Genomic DNA, 23198 nt, shown 5'->3' with positions numbered 1-23198 from the left:
GCCGGTTCCTACTGGAGACCTTCGGCCGGTTCCTACTGGAGACCTTCGGCCGGTTCCTACTGGAGACCCCCGGCCGGTTCCTACTGGAGACCCTCGGCCGGTTCCTACTGGAGACCTTCGGCCGGTTCCTACTGGAGACCCTCGGCCGGTTCTTACTGGAGACCCCCGGCCGGTTCCTACTGGAGACCTTCGGCCGGTTCCTACTGGAGACCCTCGGCCGGTTCCTACTGGTGACCCTCGGCCGGTTCCTACTGGTGACCCTCAGCTGCTTCCTACTGGAGACCTTCGGCCGGTTCCTACTGGAGACCCTCGGCCGCTTCCTACTGGAGACCTTTGGCCGGTTCCTACTGGAGACCTTCGGCCGGATCCTACTGGAGACCCTTGGCCGGTTCCTACTGGTGACCCTCGGCCGGTTCCTACTGGAGACCCTCGGCCGCTTCCTACTGGAGACCCTCGGCCGGCAGGTCCTGTGGCCAGCAAGGCGGCTAGGGCGTGTCTGCGCAACCCGGCGTTCGGGGCCCCCAGCCGCGTTGCGCAAGCCCGGCGGTGTAAACACTTGGCGGCACTTTGCCGAGACACAACGTCCGCCCCCGGGGTGCTGCTGGCCTAGCTGGCAGGAAAAGGCGTCTGCGGACAAAGGCTGTTTATGCCGGGGCGGGGTAAGCACCTGTGAATGACAAAGGCTGTGTCACTCAATGGCCAGGGCAGACACAGCCGAGCCCTGTGGTAATTGGTTAATTACGCGACTGGCTCTGCCCCTGCTTTGGAGCCTGCGTCGGATGAGCCGGGCTCCGGGGCTTTGGAATGGCAGGAGCGTTGTGGGCGCGCACGCCCCTTCGCGCCAGGGCAGCAGGGCAGGGAGAAGGCATCTTGCTTGCTTGGGCCCTTCCTCTCCTGTGGCCGCCTGCCTCGGTGGGCCTGTCTGCTGGCGGCCTCCACAGGCGCCCGGCCTCACCATGCCTTGCCACCTTCTGCAGCCGGCCTCTCCGCTGGGGCCCGGCTCAGCTGGGGAGCTTTGCCCAGGCCCTCAGCGACCCGGCTCCCGGGGGAGGGACGTCACTGGGTAGGCAGAGATTGCAGCGCTGTTGATACCAGTCGCCCTCCCATGGCGCCCGGCCGCGCTCTGTCCGGGATCGGGGGGAGGGCAGGCTAAGCCAGGCCAGGGCTCTGAGCCGCTTCCCTACAGCCTGGTCCTGAAGTCTCCTCCCCGCACAGGTACCCGTCCGGGGAGAGAGCTTCCAGATCCGCTGCCCAGTGCTCAGATGCGGCCACCTCTGGGGCGGGGCCTGTCACGGCTCACAGGTGCCCACACTCGGCCCCTTGGCTCCTGGGTGGGACTCCCCTCTCCAGTGTGGCAGCTCCGTCTCGGGGAGCCCCCTCCAGCGAGACGGCCCCTTCTCAGGGAGTCCACTCCAGTGCGGTGACCCTCTCTTGGGGGGCCAATCTCACTGGGGGGGTTCATCCCTCCGCCTCCGGGAAGGGGCCTCTCAGGGCCTCCAGCCCCCTGCCCCTGCCGTGAGCCCCTCGGGGGTCCCCTCCCTCTGGCTCCCGGGGCCTCTGCTCCCAGAAGGGATGGTGCCCCCCTGTTCTCCAGCCCAGAGCGACTCCCAGCCAGCCCCAAACAGGAGGGTCTATTGAGCTTTGAACAGCAACGGATCCCTCAGGCCAGTCGGCCGGGCCCCCAGCCCCACGTCAGCCCCCCCTGCAGCCGGCTGAGTCCTGCCTGCGTCCCCCCAACTCAGCCCCTCTCCCAGCAGAGCCTCCAACACCCCAGCAACAGCCTCTCCCCCGCCAGTGCCTTCCCCCCAGGTCAGAGGGTCGCCCGGGCTCCTCTTCTCCGCCCCCTCCCCGTCCAATGTTCCCCCCTCGCTGGGACCCGCTGGGCCGGTCGCCGGGGTCCCCTCTGCCGCCCCTTGTCTGGCGTCTGGCCAGAACCGGCCGTGTCCTCCAAGGAGGGTCAGGGGCACCAGGGCTGTTCCCTGCAACAACAAACTCCCCCCCTTGTCCCATGAAACCAGTAACGGCCGGGCACTGAGCCCCCCTGTGTGCAACCCCCCAAGCTCCCCCCGCCTCACAGGGCCAAGAAGCGCGGGTGGATTGATGGGGCAGCCCCGCTTTGCCGAGGTCTTTCCTATTAGCGCTTAATGACACTTGCCATTCCTCTCCCCAGCTCCGGAAGGGAGTGGCGCCCAGGGGTTACAGCAGGGGCTGGCAGCAGGATGCCTGGGCTCTCTCCCTGGCTGTGGGAGCGGAGCAGGGCCTGGTGGATGGGAGCAGGTCGGCTGGGAGTCTGCACTTCTGGCTTCGGTTTCCACCGTGGGAGACGGGGCAGCCTCCTGGGTCCCTTCCAAGCCGTGACCCCGCCCAGAGGGGGTGGAGCAGCTACGCCCTTTGCCAGCTGATCTGGGAGCCGGGCGTGTGGGAAGATGTTGATGTCTGGGCCATAGCTCTGGCCCGTCTCTCTGTGCGGCTCCCCTTCCCGGGCTGCCTGGCTGGCAGGACGCTGCTGGGCGGGAGGAATCGCAGCGCCCCGCGGAGGGACAGGGGATCCCCGGACGAAGAGGAGAAAGGAGGGACGGCGAGCGAGCTAGGAGAGAGGCAAAGGTACCAGGGAACAGGGGCACGTGGGGGTGAGGGAAGGGGCCGGGATCCCGCTGGGCTGAGCCGAGACAGAAAGCGCGAGGGAATGAGACAGACAGGTGGGGGGAGGGGGTGTCTATGGGGCAGGGTCTGTCTCACTGGGTGTCTGGCAGGGCCCGGGGGGGGGCACCCCGATCTTGCCCTTGGAGGGGGGTGCAGTGCTCACCACCCCGCAGGCCCAGACCTGGGCGCAGGGAGGGAAAATTGACACCTGGAGCCGCCGGCGCCCAATCTCGGCCGAGGCCATAGACGGGGGCGAAGGGAGCGAGGAGCAGAGGACGCGGCAGGCGAAGTCACGAGAAGGAGGGAAGGGGCCGGAGAGCGAGGCCGTGGAAATGGGAACCGATGGCGGCCGGTCCCTGGCCCGGGCCCCACAGGAGACTGACAATCCCAGAGGTCCCCGCTGGCCCTGCAGTCGCCGTGTCCAGGGGCCGGTCTGGAAAGGCAGGTGCCTCCCAGGTGTGGCTCCCCTGTGTGGATGCCATTTATGCTTCCAGGAGGGGTTCTCCCGTCGCCCTGGTGAATCCACCTCCCACGAGCCGGCGGCTCGGTTGACAGAAACATTGTGCCGTTGACTTAGTGCCGTTTATACTGGGAGTTAGGTTGTCTTAATTGCAGCTGTATGGGGCTCAGTGCTCATTGTAGCCTGGCCCTGAGCTAGGCAGGTAGGCAGACAGACAGTCAAATGGATAGATGGTCAGATAGTTGGACAGGCAGGCAGGCAGACAGTCGGAAAGACAGACAGTCAGAGAGACAGTCAGACAGTCGGAAAGACAGTTGGACAGACAGCGAGATAGGCAGACAGTCGGAAAGACAGTTGGACAGACAGCGAGATAGGCAGGCAGACAGACAGTCGGAAAGACAGTCGGGCACACAGTCGGACAGACAGCAAGACAGGCAGAACGCAGAGAGGAATGGAAGCCTGCTAGCTCCCTCTCCCATGGGTGGCATGTGGGCATGCTGCCATCCCTCTCTGTTCCCGGTGCCACTCCCCACCGTGCCTCTCTCCTGCCAGATGATCATCATCTCCTCGCTGGTGAGCCTGCTGCAGCCGGTGCTGTCGGCGCTGTCGGGGTCGGTGCAGTGGCAGGGCCTGGAGCACTGGTTCTTCCTGCTGGGCCTGCGCCTGCTGGCCATGTACTTCGCCATTTCCTCGTGGGAGAACGTGCAGCAGGACATCGCGTGTGCCTGGGGCCCCGGGCAGGAGGCCGACACCCGGACCTTCTGCACCTCGGTGTGCTACAACCGCCACTTCAGGGACCCGGTCAGGCCCACCTGGGGCTTCTCCTTCCTCATCGCCCTGTTCCCCATCACCATCATCCGAATACTCTACCCCAAAGGGCCGGGCGAGGCCGCGGCGGGGACGGAGGCGGGGACGGAGGCCGCGGCGGCCCAGCCCAACAGGGCCTCTGAGCGCCGGTTGTCGGTAGGATCCGGCATGGCTGCGAGGCCGAAGCTGATGGGGGAATCCAAGATGGCCTCTAAATCCAATATGGCTGTCACAGTCAGACTCCTGGGCGAATCCAAGATGGCTGCCAGGCCCAAGATGGGAGAGGAATCCAACATGGCCACTAGATCCATCATGGCGGCCCCGGTCCAGCCAGCAGCAGGTTCCAGCACGGCCGCCGTCTCCACGCCGGCAACCAGCGTAGCTGCCAGAGCCACGGACGGCCTGAGCGCTGAGGCCGGGCCCCTCGTGGCACCTGACTTGTCCACCCACCCGCCCTGGCATGCTGGAGTCTTCACCGTGTGCATCGCCTCCCTGCTGGCCACCGAGACCGGCTTCCTCTGGGCCGTGCTGGCCCGGCAGCTGCCCTTGATGTCGGGGCCCACCTTCCGCTGTTTCTCCGGCACCCCGGCCTGCCCCCCCGCCCTGGAGTGCGCCGTGCGGGGGCAGGCCGACAAGCACATGGCGCTGGTCGTCTTGGCCCTCACGGCCTGCATCAGCATCCTGGTGTGCCTGGGCTACGGGGGCGCCTGCCTAGGCCAGGCCACGTGCTGCCGTGGGAGGCGGGAGGGGGAGCGGGCCCCGGAGGGGGGGTGCATGAGGGAGGGGAGCGTGTGCTGGGAGGAGGGGGAGGTGGGGGAAGGCAGGGTGAGGGGGGACTTCGAGGGAGGCGAGTGGGTGGGGGACGCCAGGCCTGGGGGGTGCAGGTCGCAGAAGGGCCAGCGGGAAGAGGGCAGGGAAGGGGAGGGCGGGCAGGGCGACCAGGACTGGGCCGTACTGGGAGAGGAGGGCCCGGAGCTGGGCCGGGGGGTGGGAGGGGAACAGAGGTGGCGGAAGGGAGTGGGGCTGGAGGGGGCCATAGAGGTGGGACATGGGGGTCTCCAGGCCTTGGTCTGAGGTGGAAGGAGGGGTGGGGGATGGGGGCCCAGGCAGGGGCAGTGTGGGGGGGCGGGCGGAGGAAAATATTCCACAAGGCCCTGTGAGGGGTCTCAGCCGGGCCCATGGGGCCTCAGCCACACAGGAACACGGCCCCTCCTCCGCCAGCAGCTAGCGGGGTATCCAGGCCTGGGGCCCGTCTCCAAGCCCCTTAGGCCAGCGGTCCAGGGGCTGCTCCGGGGGCCACAGCCACCTGCGCTGGGTGTGTGGGGGAGGGGGGAGGGAAAACCCATCAGTCCGGGTGCTCCTGCCGCCCCCCCGGGGTGTTGCTGCTGACGTTCCCTCTTGGGCCCTGCCCCCACCAGAGGCGCATGGGGCAGAAGGCTGCAGGGGCCAGCAGCTGGCGAGTGCCCCCTTCCCCGGGTGTGGGGCTCAGCTCAGGCTTTGGGCTCCAGCCTTGGCTCTGGCCACATGGCTTTGGCGTCTGCCCCCCGCTGCCTCCCCGCCGGGCTGAACAGCTCCCCAGCCATGCCGGGGCTGAGCCGCCCGGCAGTGGGAGGTGGCGCTTGGCTGGTTGGTGCCGTCACTCCCCAGAGCAGGGCGCAGGGCACAGAGCGCGGGGCACACGTATTTATTTGGTTTTGTGAAAATAAACATTTGCATTCGAAGTGGAAGGGCGGCCGCCCGCCGCCCTGGGAGCCACCCAAGAATTTGTCTGGAGAACCCCTCCCTTGGGCCCTTCGGAGTATCCACACAGGCGCCTACTGGGTGCTCTGGGAGGGGAGTGGGGTCTAGTGGTTACAGTGGGGCGGAGCGGGGGGTGCTGGGAGCCAGGACTCCTGGGTTCTATCCCTTGGTCTGGGAAGGAAGCGGGTCTGGTTGGTTTGAATTGGGAGCTGGGGGCAGGACTCCTGGGCTCTCTGGGAGGGGAGTGGGGTCTAGTGGTTAGAGCAGGGGGGCAGGACTCCTGGACTCTCGGGGGGGGGGAGTGGGGTCTAGTGAACCTTCCTATCAGTGTGCACTGAAGCTGCCAAACTTGCCCCAAGGTGCCTTCACCAGGCTGGCGTGTTTACGGCCTTCGAGAGCAGGAAGCCCCCGGGGTTGTGCCCTGTGTGTCTGAGCTCAGCCGCCCTCCTGTGCCCCGGGCTCGGCACGGTGACACGCCTTGGGCACCCGATGGGAGTCAGCGTCTCGCATAGGCCACTGGGAAGGGCTATGAGCAACCGGGGCCAAGCGCAGACGCCTTCCTCCTTCCGACAGGCGTGCCTTCAGCGGGTGTGTTTGTGTGTGGACGTGTGTGCCTGGTGTGTTTGCACAGGGATATGTGTGCCTGGTGTGTTTGCAGGGGGACGTGTGTGCCTGGTGTGTTCGCATGGGGACGTGTGTGCCTGGTGTGTTTGCAGGGGGACGTGTGTGCCTGGGGTGTTTGCAGGGGGACGTGTGTGCCTGGGGTGTTCGCACGGGGATATGTGTGCCTGGTGTGTTTGCAGGGGGACGTGTGTGCCTGGTGTGTTCGCATGGGGACGTGTGTGCCTGGGGTGTTTGCAGGGGGACGCGTGTGCCTGGGGTGTTCGCACGGGGATGTGTGTGACTGGTGTGTTTGCACGGGGACGTGTGTGCCTGGTGTGTTCGCACGGGGACGTGTGATCCTGGCGTGAGGACATGCGCGTGTGCGGGGTTTCTCTCTGGGATGCTCAAGGAGCACTAGCTGCTGCTGTCGCCAGCGGGGGAATAGCAGGTCACCAGACACACGGCCCGTCCCTGCAACCAGCACTGGGCGCTGGGGCGTGCAGGTGGGGGGCTGTGTTCAGATTGCTCCTGTGTCGGGAGTGGGTGCTGTGGCTCACGGTGCCACGGGGAGGTCAGGCTGCCTCAGGGCAGCGAGTGCTCCCGAAACTGACGTGTCCCACTGACGCTCGACTCCCCAGCCCACCCCAAACGGTGCTCCGGATGCCCCCTGGTTATGGGGCAGCTGAGAAGCAACCGCCCAGCTGTCTCTATTGGCTGCCAGTTCTCTGGCTCCCGCTCAGCCCCGATTCCCAGCGCAGCGAGGAAACCCGCTGCCCGCCGCACACACCGCTCTTGGGAGCCCAACGGCCCGGCCCTGGGACTGGGCCAATACGAGCGTGGGCCTTCCCCAGCATCCCGAGCCGCCGGCCGGCCCTCTGGCCCCCGGGCTCCTAGTGCAGGGAGGAGCGCTGGACGTGTGCGCCCAGGGACGGGCCCGGCCTTCCGAGTCTCAGCGGGTTCTCAGCAGCATGGGGGCGTATGCTGGCTGGAGGGACCCGGGCTGGCCTTTGTCCAGCGCGCTGGGGCCAGAGACGCTGCTCCGGAGATGGGAAGCTGGAGGGAAGACAAACCGGAGAAGATGCAGCTGCCTTGTGAGATTCTTTGCCATGTGGCTTGTCCGGCCGTGGCCCCAAACACCAGCTCGCAGCACACGGGAGCCCCCTGCCCACCAGCTGGCCTTGCCATGTCCCCCGGACGCCTAGGGCGACGTGGCTTTTCTCAGGGGGCTCTGGGAGCGACGGGCGTCCCTCGATGCCAACAGGCCTGGGGAGATCACCCTGGCGCCCAGCACAGGTCTGACACTCGCACACGCCGCGCCTGTTTCTAACGCACAGGACTAAGGCGGCGCGTGGCTACCAACGGGATGCGCACACCTAGCGCCTTGGAACTTTCCCACGCCCGCCCGCCGGCGCCTCTCTGGCACGAGGCGCTGCCGTTGGGTAATATCGCTCTCCGGAGGGTCCCGGTAAAGTCTCTCCCGCCTTGCAGGCAGTGCCACACGGGTATCCATAGAAGGAGCCCTGTGACAATCAGAGGGTTGTGTCCGTGGCCTCCACGTGGTCTTCGGCCACCCCTGCGGAGCCAGGGAGAGCAGATTAAGGGGGAATTAGGCGGGCTCTTGTGTGGGCACCCCAGAACCTGGTTTGGGGGGTAACACTTGGAAGCTAATCTCCTAGGCTGCAGCACAACCCGATTCGTACATTTCAAGGCCAGAATCCGGCCTCCCACGCAACCGGGGCCGCAGCCCTGCCCGGAACGAAATTGCTTTTGGAACAAGGGCTCTTAGAGAACATCCCCTCTGGATGTAGGAAAGCCCCAGGCTGCCATCCCCCATCGTAGCCTGGTCCCTGCACCGCTCCCACTAGTCCCAGTGTCGCTGGGGCCGCGCAGGGAGCACGGCGGCCAGTGAGCAGGGCCGGGGGGTCACCAGAGCCAGGTTCAGAAGCAAGAATCAGGACAGAGTCAGGCTGGGGTCAGAGATTGGAGGGTAGAGGTGACACCAGGCTGGGGTGAGGGTCAGAGGTCAGAGGTGATACCAGGCGGGGGTCAGATGCTGGAGATCAGGGGTGATGCCAGGCTGGGGTCAGAGGTCAGAAAAGAAGGGGGGGGCCCAGCAGGCCAGACATTTGGGGAGTTCCCAGGTAACTGCCCGGGCACCTCCCAGGGTTCAATAGGGCAGAGGTGCCGTCAGAGGGCTGCAGGGTGCTGTCCCGCTCTAACTTTTGGGCCTCACTTCCTGGGGTGCCTCCTCTCTGCTCTGCATGCCCAGCCCGAGTTCTCGTTGCGGGAGCCTATGGCCAGGTGGGAGCCAATCACCTGGGCACCGTCTGTCGACACGGCCTGATCTCCTGAAGCCCCTCACGCTCAGGGAGCACGACCCGCAGCCGCTCTCCCAGCGCCCCACTGAACCCTTGCTCTGACGGGCGGGGCACGGCGCTGAGGGGTGATCTCCAGCTATGGGGGGGGCGACAAAGGGGATTTTCCCTTGTTATTTTGTATATGAACCTACGGGAGCGTGACTGCCTTGCATGAATGCTGCACGTGCCTCAGTTTCCCTGCGTGTGGCACCAGTGTTCAGGTGGTGGGAATAAGGGCATGTGACTTTTGTGGGGGGCTGCTCCAAAGGCCTGCATGTGAGCCCCAGGAGGGGGAAGCGACCAGTGAATCAAAGTCTAGGGGAGGATGAGCAGGCCTGTCGGGGGCCAAGCAGCTGGAAGTGGGTCAGTCTCACCTGGCTGAGGGTGCGGAGCGAGCCACTTCCAGGCGCCTTAGATGGACTTGACCGAATGCTCCGTTCTATGCAGCCGACTAACAACCTCCCGTTTTGCATCCCGGCTGAGAGTCACAGCTGCCTACACAGCTGGGGTGCAGGCCCCCCGTCACCTTATTGGCTTTTATAATGAGCAGCCGGATCCCTGCTGCGCCGGGCGGGGGTTGCCCCAAAGTCTGTACAAAGGGGGCCATGTGAGGTGTCCAATGAAAGCTCGTGTCCTACTGATCCTGTGTCTGCTGCTCATGTGCTCGTGCGATGTCTGGATGTGGAGTTATGAATATGGGCTCTCTGCGGGTGCTGGGAACGCTCTCTGTCTGAGACAGCCATGGGCCTGGGCTGCCTGCTGTAAGGAAGGAGTGTCCAATGAATGACTGTGCTAACTAGCACGGCCCCAAGGACAACGGTGGCCAATTCACACCTGAGGAATGTGTCTGGAACGGGCAGACCAAGCAGGGCGGAATGGCGTCTGGCATGTGAAACAGACAGGTCACTTGATCATGTGACCCACTCCAGCTTGGGAGACACCAGGAAGGGCTATAAAGTGCCATGAAGCGGGATCCATCTTGTCTTCAATCTTGCTACTGATCCCAGACGCAGGCTTGCGAGGGACAGAGCCGGGGACAGAGCCTGACATTGGATGGACACCAGAGACTTTTAAGCTGGCAGTTTGTAACAGCTCTGCTGAGAGCCTGCATCAAGAACTTGGTGACGGGTGCATGTCATGTATTCTCCTTAACAACCTCACTCTCCACCTTTTCTTTCTCTTAGTAATAAACTTTTAGCTGTTAGATTCTAAAGGATCGGCTCAGCGTGACTTTGTGGGTAAGACCCAGAGTGTAAATTGACCAGGGACCTGTGGCTGGTTCTTTGGGACCAGGAGGATCTGTGCGGGGTAGGCGAGATCGGGTTCTATAACCCCTCACCTGTGTGTTAGGCCTGGGGCTGATTGTGGCACAGGGAGAGCTGGGGTGTCTGAGGGGTTTTGCTCGTGAGGCTTCCTGCTCTCCGGATTGACAGCTGGAGCGCTCAGTGTGACTGGTTTGTGGCCTGTGTGGAAGGTCTCCAGTCGAGGGCTGTAAGGAGCCCTGGTTTTCAGCAATTCGCCCTGAGCTGATGCCTTCAGCAGTGCCCAGATCCGGCCTGGTCCCTCACACCTCCGACTCCCCGAGGAGCTCCGCCAGGGTGGACTCGCAGCGGGGGGCACATGGGGTGGATGCCTGAACGCTCTGAGGTCAGACCCAGGGAGGGAGAAGTGGTGTGAGCGTCTTGCCCTGGGATTGGTGGGCTTGGAGAGAACAGGCACTGGCTGGCCTCTTACAGAGCAAGCAGGGCCAGAGCATCAACCCCACGAATCCCTGACAGAAGGGGCGAGAGCGGAAATGAATGTGCATCCTGCCAGACGTTTGTGCACCACTCGACCCAGTCAACAGTGCTATTCTGACAGCTGGAGGCCAGGCTGGAGTGTCTGATCACCTACTAGTGCACGGCCTTTGTCGTAATCAGGAGTGCTGACCAGCACCTGGTGACTAAGGGGTTAACTCTATACCTAGCAAGGTATCGAGTGGCCAGCCAATAACAATGCAGGTAGAAATTTGAAACTAGAAGAGAGGGGTTTTCTCTCTCTCTCTTCTGTGTTTGAGGGGACAGAGCAGTTTCTTCCAAGACTGAGGGAGATGGGAGACACATCCCGCTCCAAGAACGGACTTCTTAAAATGTGTAAGTAGGGAAAAGTTTAGATAGTCCGTCAGGATTTGTTGTTTTCCTTGTTTGGGGATGTGGAAATAATGGCTGAGCTGTTAATTGTGTTTTTCTTTTTTCTTTGTAACTAAGTTTTAGCCTAGGGGGTTTCCCTGAGTATCTATGTCAATTGGTGGCTCTTTCCATCTGTAGCCTTGTTTTTATAATAAAAGTTTGTTTCTTTTTATAAATTAACCGGTATTGGTCGATTGTTGTGCCTAGTTACAAGGGCAGAGTCCATTGTTGTCTGTGAATTCCCTCTGTTTTTCCCAACTCGAAGTAAAAAGGAGGTTTGGAGCAGGGGAGAGTTTTGCCTTAGGGAGATTGGCCAAGTGATCTCTTCCCTGGTTTTCTTGGAATTACTTGGGTGGTAGCAGCGGATTCCCTAAAATCTGGGTACCAGAGCCTGTAGAGACAAGGGTTTGGAGTGCTCTTGTGGGCCCCCACTTCTGCATTCATTGTTCCAGAGCGGGGAAGAGCCTTGACAGCGTTAGACGTCACTCAGCACTACCCTGAGCTGGGCAATTTGAGTTTGGCGGGAGAGTCTAGCAAGGCCTCCCATCCGTGTCTGAACGTCCTGCACCGTCAGAAAGATGTGGAGAGACTGGAGAAAGTCCAGAGGAGAGCAACCACAAAGAGCAGCGGCTTGGAGAACATGAGACACAAGGAGAGGCTGAACGAATTGGCCGTGTGCAGTCTACGGAGAAGACCGAGGGGGACTCGAGCCGCCTGTGAATGTGTCAAGGGTTGCTCTGAAGTGGGTGCTGAGCTGAGCTGCGTGTCCGCTGGCGGGAGGAGGAAAAAAGGGGCTTTGTTTGCAGTGAGGGAGTTGAAGGTGGGAAATGAGTGAAAACGTCCCAGCTCTGAGGTAGCTCGGCAGTGGGACGGGTTACCCAGGGAGGCTGGGGAGTCCCCGTTGCTGAAGGCTTTTAAGAAGTTGGACAGACATCACCAGTGCTCCATGGAGGGCTGGAGAACCCACCCCCCGTGGGAATTGCAAGTTGGGGAAGGGGCTGGCCTGGACTTGCTTGTAGGTTTGATGGTTGCAGGGGTGTCGGTTGGAGGGGTGTTGTTCACGTGTCTGCTTCCTGCTCACAGTCTGGAATATTTTTAGAAAACGCCCCGTTGGAATTGTGGCTTGTTTGGGGTGCACTTGTCGGGAGCGGGCTGTGCCAGCCGAACAGGGAACTGGCCTAGTTTGTCGCCAGGCAAATGGGTGAGGGTCATTCGGATCGGCTTCATTTTGCGGCTTGTTTTGTTTTTTTATCTTGTGCGAACTGGCTACTCCCCACCGCCGAGGAGCCAGGCCGGCTGCTGACCACTTCTGGGGTGCAGCCCGGTCTGCAGTGCCAGGACAGGCAGGAAGCTGCCTTAGCACCTCCACTGGGCACCTGGTCACCCTGCAGCCAGGCGCCCCAGTGTCTGACTAGCTGTGCGAGACAAAGTGGGGATTGCATTCGCTCAGTGCGCTTTGTTCTGTTGCATGGGATTCTACTGTCCTGTGGTAACTCCGTGTGTGTGCCTCAGTTTCCCTGGGCACTGCACTTGTTCAGTTGCATGGGATTCTACTGTCCTGTGGTAACCCTGTGTGTGTGCCTCAGTTTCCCTGGGCACTGCACTTGTTCGGTTGCATGGGATTCTACTGTCCTGTGGTAACCCTGTGTGTGTGCCTCAGTTTCCCTGGGCACTGCACTTGTTCGGTTGCATGGGATTCTACTGTCCTGTGGTAACCCCGTGTGTGTGCCTCAGTTTCCCTGGACACTGCACCAGTACATAGCTGGGGATGGGAATTTCTATGTGACAGCCTCCCCCATGGACACACTGGCTGATGCCCTTTGGAACCTGAACTTGGGGTGTGTGTGTGTAACTTTTGCCCAGGAAGCTGGACAAGGCTGGAGAGTGCTGGCTGTTGGGTGTGGGAGCATCCCTAGCTTGGGGTGCAAGGAGGGAGGTGGGAGTCCTTGGCTCTGAGTCCCCTCTCGCCAAGATGGATGGCGCTGGCTGCTTTTGGACCCTGTGCTGACAAGTCTGAGCTATGCTGTGTCCCTGCCAACTAATCAATCTGCTGTTCTCCCTGCCGGCTGGTGTCACGTCTGGCTGGGGATGGGGGGGGGAGGGTCTGGGAGCTCCCTACACCTTGGTGACACCACGACCCAGGAGTGGGTTGCGACCCACGCTTTGAAAATCACTCCCTGAGATCTCCTGCCCTCCCCTCTCTCAGGGTGGGAGCCTGAACTTCGGGCCTTCCCCCCCTGCAGGCCTGACATCTGCAACATCTGTGGTGGGCGCTGGCTTCAGCTCGTTAAGCAAAATAGCATGATTTGGGCAGAAGAAACGGTTTCTTTCTTGGCACCTTTAAACTCCTCTGCTGTTTGATTTTGGTTAAAGCTGGCCACATTCCAAAGGAACAGGTCTTTTGAAATGCAACATTGAAATATTTCTTTTTGGGAAGTGACTTTTCTGTGGGGTTTTTTAGGTCGTCTTGTTTTGTTAAATCTGGCTCTGTCTTGAAACAAAACGTGGTGTCAAAATAGGAGACCGAAGTGTTTTGGTGAGGGGTAGTGTTACCCCTTTCGGCAGTATTTTGGCGGGGAAAGGGTTAAGGGCTTAAATTTGAATATGAAACCTCATTTGGAAGTCAAAAGTCAGACTATTTCATTTTGTGCTGTTTTTTCTGTCCCATCTAGCTGAATTGCTACCCGAAACACCCTTCCTAAGGAAAGAGCCGCAAGGTTCTGTTTTGCCGAGAGTGAAAGGAGATATTCCTCCTTTCTGGAATTCTCTGAATTTGCAAAGAGCTTAGCTTGCCCCAGAACCATTGATTTCCTAGCCACGCACTGAGAAGTAACTCCCCCAGCCCTGCATCAGCCGGATTGCAATAGGAGAGTGGGGCTGTTCTTACCCCTGCACAGAAGAGCCGTCAGGAGGTCATCTAGTCCAGCCCCCCGCTCTAGGCAGGACCAACCCAACTAAATCCACCCGGCCAGGGCTTTGTCAAGCCGAGACCTAAACACCTCTAGGGCTGGAGACTCCACTACTTCCCTAGGGACCCAGCCCAGTCACTCACGCGGCGATGAAGGCATGTAACGGGGTACACAGTCGGTTCCTGACTTTGCTGGGTCAGGCGACAGGGCCTGAGTAGAACATTTGCCTTGCAAATATTACAATGTGGCTGAAGATTAAAAAAAAATCTTTACAAATTCCCCCTCCCCCCCAAGCTGCCATCAGGCTTGGGGGCACCAGGCGATAGTACTGTGTAGTCTTTGAACACCCCACCTGTCTATAGCATGGGGGGTTGCAGTGATCACAGAAAAGGTGGCGGGCTCAGGGAGGAGACCAGTTCTGTGGTGGATGAGGGGGTGCGATCCCCTAGCTAACGTCTTTCCCAGCAGTGAGCTCTCGGGACCTGGCCCTCACTGTGTGGCCTGTAAGGGTTGTCTCCTGGAATGCAGGGAAGCAGGAAGTGAGTTGGCAGGCGGCCAGCAGAGCCAATGGGAACAGGGTGCAGTGACCTTTCCTGCTCCTGTGGTGTGGCCAGGGCAAGGCTGGGAGACATGAAATAAGCCAGGGAGCCAGGCTGGGAGAATCCGGCGACATCCGCGCCTAGGGAAGGGCTAAACCTTGGGACAGCAGAGAGGTGAGTAGACAGGGAATGTTTAGTCAGATGCAATCAGGCAATTTGCTTCATTTCTGGGTCTCTTGGACTTCTCTGTGCTGAGCACTCGTGCTACCCCCTCACAGGGTCACTGTTAAATGGAATCCCAGGGAAGCAAAGGCCCAGCAAGCCAGTAACGTCTCAGCAAGTGTGTCCTTTTGGCTGTTGTTGTTAATTAGTCACCCACTTAAAATGATGATCTAATTCCCGTGTCCTAGAGGGCGGGAGGTTCTGGGTGCACGTGCCCACGGCTGCAAAGCCAAACTACAGTTTTCATGCTCTGTCCAGAGGGAGGGTTAAAGAGCGTGAGGGTACCCCCCACGCCCCCGGGGAAGACTCCCCAAACGCCCCTTGCTGAGATCTCAAGAGGGCTTAGCATTTAGCTGGTGGCAGCCGTACCAATCCCAGGCCAGGGACCCGGTGACCTTGGGGGGCTTTCCCACAAGCCTCTAGAGGCAAGGCATTTCCCAAGTCTCTTGCAAGCCCCCCACCCTCTGCCCTCGGAGTGCCAGAGTGGGGAACAGCCCGGACATGCTCACAGAGGCAGAACAGCCGAGGCAATGCTGCAGGACAGCACGAGCCAAGGGAGGGGTCAGAGGCTGCGGTGCTGTCTGCTTTAGTTCAAGGTGTGGAACCAGCATTAGTCAGGTCTGAGATGCAGCTACCTCTGGGGTGGAGCATACGGGCTGTTTATTCCGGAACCCTTTTCCTGGCATTGAGAGGCGGCCATCTCTGGGGCGGGGCCGAGAAATGCCATTGGATTGATTGTACAGCCTCGCTTTGCCCTGTCAATAAAAACAGAGGTGCAATTTATTTCCTTTTAGTTCTTAATTACACTTAATCTCCCCAGCTCCGGAAGGGAGTGGCGCCCAGGGGTTACAGCAGGGGCTGGCAGCAGGATGCCTGGGCTCTCTCCCTGGCTGTGGGAGCGGAGCAGGGCCTGGTGGATGGGAGCAGGTCGGCTGGGAGTCTGCACTTCTGGCTTCGGTTTCCACCGTGGGAGACGGGGCAGCCTCCTGGGTCCCTTCCAAGCCGTGACCCCGCCCAGAGGGGGTGGAGCAGCTACGCCCTTTGCCAGCTGATCTGGGAGCCGGGCGTGTGGGAAGATGTTGATGTCTGGGCCATAGCTCTGGCCCGTCTCTCTGTGCGGCTCCCCTTCCCGGGCTGCCTGGCTGGCAGGACGCTGCTGGGCGGGAGGAATCGCAGCGCCCCGCGGAGGGACAGAGGATCCCCGGACGAAGAGGAGAAAGGAGGGACGGCGAGCGAGCTAGGAGAGAGGCAAAGGTACCAGGGAACAGGGGCACGTGGGGGGTGAGGGAAGGGGCCGGGATCCCGCTGGGCTGAGCCGAGACAGAAAGCGCGAGGGAATGAGACAGACAGGTGGGGGGAGGGGGTGTCTATGGGGCAGGGACTGTCTCACTGGGTGTCTGGCAGGGCCCGGGGGGGCGCCCCGATCTTGGCCTTGGAGGGGGGTGCAGTGCTCACCACCCCGCAGGCCCAGACCTGGGCGCAGGGAGGGAAAATCGGCAAGCGGGGCGAAGGGAGCGAGGAGCAGAGGACGTGGAAGGTGAAGTCACGAGAAGGAGGGAAGGGGCCGGAGAGCGAGGCCGTGGAAATGGGAACCGATGGCGGCCGGTCCCTGGCCCGGGCCCCACGGGAGACTGACAATCCCAGTGGTCCCCGCTGGCCCTGCAGTCGCCGCGTCCAGGGGCCGGTTTGGAAAGGCTGGTGCCTCCCCGATGTCATTTACCCCAAGACAGGGGCTGTCCTGTGGGCTGGGGAGTTGACTGACCCCAGAGACTCTCGCTGGGTGGGCGGGGGGTTTCTGTGATTGAGCTGGTGCTGCTAATCCAGGGGTTAGGTCGACTTCAGCCTTCAGCTCTGCCCTGAGACAGACAGACAGACCCAATGCCCAGCTCGACAGACGCAGATAGGCACAGACAGACACACAGACAAATGCACAGGCAGACAGATGCAGAGAGACACACACAGAGACAGACAGACACACAGAATGCACAGGCTGACAGATACAGTCAGACATACCAAGAGACGCACAGACAGACACACAGAAAGGCAGACACACACACAGGCAGACAAATGCAGAGAGACACACACAGGGTATGCGCCTCTCTCCCGGCAGATGCTGATCCTCGTCTCCACGCTGGTGAGCCTGCTGCACCCGGTGCTGTCGGCGCTGTCGGGGTCGGTGCAGTGGCACGGCCTGGAGCACTGGTTCTTCCTGCTGGGCCTGCGCCTGCTGGCCATGTACTTCGCCAGCTCCTCCTGGGAGAACGCCCGCCAGGACATCGCGTGTGCCTGGGGCCCCGGGCAGGAGGCCGACACCCGGACCTTCTGCACCTCCGCCTGCTACAACCGCCACTTTCTGGACCCCGTCTCGCCCAGCTGGTGCTTCTCCTTCCTCATCGCCCTGTTCCCCATCACCATCATGAGGATGCTGTACCCCAAAGGGCCGGGCGAGGGCGCGGGGGGGCAGGAGGCCCCGGCGGCGGCCCAGCCCAACAGGGCCTCTGGGCGCAGGTTGGCCGTGGAGCCCGACAAGCCTGGTGGGCCCAAGATGGGAGGGGAACCCCCCACGGGCACTAAATCCAACATGGCGGCCACGGTCCAGCCAGCAGCAGGTTCCAGCACGGCCGCCGTGCCCACGCCGGTTGGGGCGAGCCCTGAGGCACCCAGCGCCGACATGGACGGCCTGAGCGCTGTGGCCGGGCCCCTGGTGGGACCGCATCTAACCACGCAGCCGCCCTGGCACACCGGCATCTTCATCGTGTGCATCACCACTCTGCTGGCCACCGAGACCGGCTTCCTCTGGGCCCTGCTGGCCCGGCAGCTGCCCTTGATGTCGGGGCCCAGTTTCCGCTGCGTCCCCGGCACCCCGGCCTGCCCCCCGGCCCTGGAGTGCGCCGTGCGGGGCCAGGCCGACAAGCACATGGCGCTGGTCATCCTGGCCCTCACGGCCTGCATCAGCATCCTGGTGTGCCTGGGCTACGGGGCCGCCTGCCTGGGCTGGGCCACGTGCTGCCGTGGGAGGCGGGAGGGGGAGCGGGCCCCGGAGAGGAGGTGTGTGAGGGAGGGGAGCGTGCGCTGGGCCCGGTGGGGAGAAGGGGAGGTGGCGGAAGGCAGGGTGCTGATGGGGGATGCCAGGCCTGGGGGGTGCAGGTCGCAGAAGGGCCAGCAGGAAGAGGACAGGGAAGGGGAGGGTGGGCAGGGTGACCAGGACTGGGCTGTACTGGGAGGGGAGGGCCGGGGGCTGGGCTGGGGGGTGGGAGGGGAACAGAGGTGGAGGAAGGGAGTGGGGCTGGAGGGGGGCAGAGGTGGAGGGGCTGCAGAGCTGCATGCCATGGTCTGAGGTGGGTTGGGGCCCTGTCTTTAGCACCTGTGATAATCCCCTTAGGCACATTAGAGTAACCAGCTAAGGACCAACTGTGTCATTGGTGGGCTGGACTCTCCAGCGTGGGGACTAGTGGTTAGAGCAGGGTGGCTTAGAGCCAGGACTCTTGGGTTCTCTCCTAGCTTGGGGAGGGAAGTGGGGGCTAGTGGTTAGAGCAGGAAGTTGGCTGGGCTGCTGTTCTTTGGGCTTCTGCTTCCACCTGTGGGTATTTGGGCAGGACTCCTATGTTATGTCATGCAATTAAATTATCCCTCCCAGACTAGGCGGAGCTGTTCTGGGAAGGGTCAGGGAGCCAGGTGTGTGGGAGTAGGTCTGCGATTTCCCTTTTGGCTTCAGCGTCTCCTTCTCCAGCTAGTTGGCTTGGGTGTGCGTCAGTCCTGCGGGAAGCAACTCAGGTCCCCTCCACCCTAAAGCCTGGAGCCAGCAGCCTGGAAGAAAGAATCCTTGGACAAAGGAGAGAAGAGAGTGATAGAATTGAGAGAAGAGAAAAAATCAGAAAAAGGTACCAGGGAAGAGGTTTGTTTGGGTGGGAAGGATGGAAATAACCCAGGGAGCTGGTCAAGCGAAAGAAAGAAAGAAAGAAAGAAAGAAAGAAAGAAAGAAAGAAAGAAAGAAAGAAAGAAAGAAAGAAAGAATAAGAAAGCAAAGCAAACAACGAACAAAACAACAAGGGAATGAGAAAGAAAGAAAGAAAACAAGGGAACGAGAAAGGAAAAAAGAATAAGAAAGAAAGAACAAGGGAATGAGAAAGAAAGAAAGGAAGGAAGAAAGCAAAGTAAAGCAAAGAACGAACAAAACAAGGAATGAGAAAGAAATGAAGGAAGGAAGAAAGCAAAGCAAAGAAAGAAAACAAGGGAACGAGAAAGAAAAAAGAATAAGAAAGAAAGAACAAGAAAACAAGGGAAAGAAAGAACAAGGGAATGAGAAAGAAAGGAAGGAAGAAAACAAAGCAAAGCAAAGAACAAACAAAACAGGGAATGAGAAAGAAAGAAAGAAAGAAAGAAAAAGTAAAGAACGAACAAAACAAGGAATGAGAAAGAAAAAAGAATAAGAAAGAAAGAACAAGAAAACAAGGGAAAGAAAGAAAGACTAAGAAAGCAAAGCAAGGAATGAACAAAACAACAAGGGAATGAGAAAGAAAGGAAGGAAGGAAGAAAGCAAAGAACGAACAAAACAGGGAATGAGAAAGAAAAAAAGAATAAGAAAGAAAGAAAGACTAAGAAAGCAAAGCAAAGAGCAAACAAAGCAAGAGGGGAATGAGGAAGGCAGAGGCAGACGGGCAGAGCCGGGGGATGCTGGCTGTCTCCGGGGGCCAGCATGCGGCTGAGCCCCCACACCACTCCCCGCCGTGCCTCTCTCCCGGCAGATGTTGATCATCGTCTCCACGCTGGTGAGCCTGCTGCACCCGGTGCTGTCGGCCATGTCGGGGGCGCTGCGGTGGCAGGGCCTGGAGCACTGGTTCTTCCTGCTGGGCCTGCGGCTGCTGGCCATGTACTTCGCCAGCGCGCCGTGGGAGAGCGCCCGGGATGACCTGGCGTGTGCCTGGAACCGCAGCCAGGAGGCCGAGACCCAGCGCTTCTGCACCTCCGTCTGCTACAACCGCCACTTCCTGGAGCCCGTCACGGCCACCTGGGGCTTCTCCTTCCTCATCGCCCTGCTCCCCGTCACCGTCATGAGGATGCTGTACCCCCCCGAGGAGAGCCAGGGCAACGGCGGGGCGGAGGCTGCGGCGTCGGCCAGGCCCGTCACAGACGCCAGCAGGGCCGCTGCCCCCGAGCCGGCTGGCGTGACCAACGTGTCTCCCACGGGCCGCGCGGCTGGCCTGAGCGGCGGGGCAGGGCGGCTGGGACCCGACGTGGCCGCCCAGCCGCCCTGGCACGCCGGCGTGATCACCGTGTGCATCGCCGCTCTGCTGGCCACCGAGGCCGGCTTCCTCTGGGCCCTGCTGGCCCAGCAGCTGTTCATGGCGTCGACTGGGCCCAGCTTCCACTGCTTCCCCGGCACCCCGGCCTGCCCCCCCGCCATAGAGTGCGCCATATGGGGCCAGGCCGACAAGCGCATGGCGCTGGGCTCCCTGGCCCTCACGGCCTGCGTCAGCATCCTGGTGTGCCTGGGCTCTGGGGGCACCTGGCTAGGCCGGGTGACGTGCTGCCGTGGGAGGCGGGGGGGGGAGCGGGCCCCGGAGAGGTGTGCGAGGGAGGGGAGCGTGTGCTGGGCCCGGTGGGGAGAGGGGGAGGTGGGGGAAGGCAGGGTGCTGAGGGGGGACTGGGAGGGAGGGGAGTTTGGGGGTGGCGCCAGTGAGGGGGTGCCCTGGGGGGGGAAGGCAGGTTGTGGCGAGCAGCAGGCAGGAGACTGGAGGATGAGAGGGGGTAAAGGGGGGGCCAGGAGTGGGGGACACTCGGAGGAGAGGGGGAGGTTGAGGAAGGCAGAGTGCTGAGGGGGGGCTGGGAGGGAGGGGAGTTTGGGGGTGGCGCCAGCGAGGGGGTGCCCTGGGGGGGGAAGGCAGGTTGTGGCAAGCAGCAGGCAGGAGACTGGAGGATGAGAGGGGGTAAAGGGGGGGCCAGGAGTGGGGGACACTCGGAGGAGAGGGGGAGGTTGAGGAAGGCAGAGTGCTGAGGGGGGGCTGGGAGGGAGGGGAGTTTGGGGGTGGCGCCAGCGAGGGGGTGCCCTGGGGGGGGAAGGCAGGTTGTGGCGAGCAGCAGGCAGGAGACTGGAGGATGAGAGGGGGCAAAGGGGGGGCCAGGAGTGGGGGACACTCGGAGGAGAGGGGGAGGTTGAGGAAGGCAGAGTGCTGAGGGGGGCTGGCAGGGGAGAAGGGGGGGGGGAAAGGTGCTTACAGAGAGCCGTGGGAGAAAGGGGGGCTAGGAACAGGGATGGGGCGGGGGGCTGGCGAGGTGGGGAGGGCCGTGGAGGTGGTGGAAGGGACGGACAGTGGAATGGGGCGCGACATGGCAGGAGATGGGGGGCCGGGGGTGGGAGGCAGGGCCGGTAATGGGGCAAGGCTCTGTGCCCGCTCAGGCAGGTTCACGTTTTCGAGCTGCTCTCTCCGATCACGGGAGCTGCAGACGTAATGGAGCGGGAGCCTGAGACGCCGGCTCCGTCTCCAGCCACGATGTCCCGCCCAGGCTCGGCCCGATGGATCAGCGCAAAATCCCCGGGCAAATGGCCGCGCGGTTGCCTCTGGAGCGCTCTGGGATTAGAGCAGAGCAAGAGCTGGTGGCCATGCCTGGCTCTGGCGACCCCTTTGGCCACACTGGGCGGCCATATTGGATTTGTAAACCTGCATTTGTAGCCATTGGATTTGCCAACTCGACCGCCGGGGGAAGCCGTGTCGGTCCTGCCAACCGGCCGGGATTTGGTGGCCATATGGATATGCAAATGAGACCAGGTTGGGAGGCCATAGCGGAGTTATCAGCTGGCCTGGATTTGGGGGCCATGTTGGTCAACCAGCTTGGGATCGTGGCCATGCTGATCTGTGGGGTATTGTTTTTTCATCTGGGGCTAAATGAGATGAATTTTATCCCTGAAAAACTAGCCCATATCTTTGCAGTGAATATATTTATAGATGAAAAATGGCTAATTTTGACTGCCCAAAACATTTTCATTCAGGTCTAGTTTTTTTTCCTATGGTGGCACAAAAAGTCCTGAAAGATTTTTCACTTTTGGAGTCCTGAATTTTCCATGTTTTGGCTTTTGTAAAAAACAACCGAGCGAGCGAGCGACCAACCAACCAAAAGATTTTGCCAAAAATTTTCAGATGCAAAACACAATATTAAGAACAACCTGAACTGGAACAAAATGTAGTTTGTAATGTAAAATTGCTTTTTTTTACCATTTACATTGGATAAAAAAGCTGCTAAAATGATTTAATTCCTTAGTGTATCCTTCAATAAGGATCAAGCTACTTATGGGTATGTCTACACTACCCCGCTAGTTCGAACTAACAGGGTAGTGTAGACTTACCCTATCTCTTTCTTTCTTTCTTTCTTTCTTTCTTTCTTTCTTTCTTTCTTTCTTTCTTTCTTTCTTTCTTTCTTTCTTTTCATTTCAGTCAATATTTTTCATCTCAGCTTGGTTTTTCTAGTGAAAACTTCCTAATATTCATTTTTTCAAAAGTCTGCCCTACAAAATTCCCATTTTCTCTCCGTTTTAAACTTTCCCCGCCTTTTTCTGGTGATCAAAGTAAGTCTGGTTTCTAACCCTAACCCTCTGCCCTCCCTCCCTCCCTCCCTCCCACACAGCCCGTCTCAGAAAAGCGTCTTTCCGACGCATTTTGTCCAAACACAGCCTGTATCACCCGAATGAAACCTCAGCGGTTCTGTAGAGCCATAAGGGGAGCAGGCAGGCTCAGGGGGTGGAGAAAGGGGTCAAAGGAGCCGGGACTTGGGACGGCAGAGGGAGGCTTGCAAGGGAACGCACTGCTCTTTATAAAAGCCATTGTTGGGGGGCGGGAAGGAAGTGTTTTGACGTGCTGCAGAAATGTCGGTCTGACCAGTCTGGGAGGAATAAAAGGATTGCAAAGTTACCTTCGGAAGTGCCTCCGGTTATTTAAGAGCCTAAGGGCAAGGGAGGCGGGGAGCCGGGACGCTTGGGTTCTCTCCCAGCTCTGGGAGGAGAGAGAGGCCTAGTGGTTAGAGCAGGGGGCCCAGCAGTCAGGGTGCCTGCGTTCTCTCCCAGCTCTGGAAGGAGAGAGAGGCCTAGTGGTTAGAGCAGGGGCCCAGCGGTCAGGGCGCCTGCATTCTCTCCCAGCTCTGGAAGGAGAGAGAGGCCTAGTGGTTAGAGCAGGGGGGCCCAGCAGTCAGGGTGCCTGCGTTCTCTCCCAGCTCTGGAAGGAGAGAGAGGCCTAGTGGTTAGAGCAGGGGCCCAGCGGTCAGGGCGCCTGAGTTCTCTCCCAGCTCTGGAAGGAGAGAGAGGCCTAGTGGTTAGAGCAGGGGCCCAGCGGTCAGGGCGCCTGCATTCTCTCCCAGCTCTGGAAGGAGAGAGAGGCCTAGTGGTTAGAGCAGGGGGCCCAGCGGTCAGGGCGCCTGCATTCTCTCCCAGCTCTGGAAGGAGAGAGAGGACTAGTGGTTAGAGCAGGGGGCCCAGCGGTCAGGGCGCCTGAGTTCTCTCCCAGCTCTGGAAGGAGAGAGAGGCCTAGTGGTTAGAGCAGGGGCCCGGCGGTCAGGGCGCCTGCATTCTCTCCCAGCTCTGGAAGGAGAGAGAGGACTAGTGGTTAGAGCAGGGGGCCCAGCGGTCAGGGTGCCTGCGTTCTCTCCCAGCTCTGGAAGGAGAGAGAGGACTAGTGGTTAGAGCAGGGGGCCCAGCGGTCAGGGCGCCTGAGTTCTCTCCCAGCTCTGGAAGGAGAGAGAGGCCTAGTGGTTAGAGCAGGGGC

At 60.7% G+C, this 23198-nt stretch overlaps 3 protein-coding genes across 3 annotated transcripts in view; all 3 read left to right on the top strand.

Moving 5' to 3' along the window:
* Positions 1-2182: 2182 nt before the first annotated feature.
* LOC112545593 (uncharacterized) lies at positions 2183-7779 on the top strand. Its single transcript, XM_089778870.1, has 3 exons — positions 2183-2604; positions 3656-4757; positions 7742-7779. The coding sequence occupies exons 2-3, from the start codon at positions 3656-3658 to the stop codon at positions 7777-7779; spliced, it is 1140 nt and encodes a 379-aa protein (XP_089634996.1). The 5' UTR covers positions 2183-2604.
* Positions 5962-23198, top strand: part of LOC102443745 (zymogen granule membrane protein 16) — a 74011-nt gene continuing 56774 nt past the window's right edge. The window contains exon 1 of the mRNA XM_089779103.1: positions 5962-10742. Within this exon, the coding sequence (XP_089635229.1) occupies positions 10700-10742 (43 nt within the window). The 5' untranslated portion in view covers positions 5962-10699. The remainder of the gene's footprint in view (positions 10743-23198) is intronic.
* LOC142825361 (uncharacterized) lies at positions 10762-21209 on the top strand. The gene is made up of 4 exons (XM_089778254.1): positions 10762-15702; positions 16559-17662; positions 19194-19967; positions 21120-21209. The coding sequence occupies exons 2-4, from the start codon at positions 16559-16561 to the stop codon at positions 21207-21209; spliced, it is 1968 nt and encodes a 655-aa protein (XP_089634380.1). The 5' UTR covers positions 10762-15702.

This window comes from Pelodiscus sinensis, chromosome 5 (assembly GCF_052426305.1).
Source record: "Pelodiscus sinensis isolate ZL-2025 chromosome 5, ASM5242630v1, whole genome shotgun sequence".
NCBI lineage: Eukaryota > Metazoa > Chordata > Testudines > Trionychidae > Pelodiscus > Pelodiscus sinensis.
The sequence above is the reverse complement of the archived record's forward strand: the minus strand, read 5'-3'. Positions and strand labels throughout refer to the sequence as shown.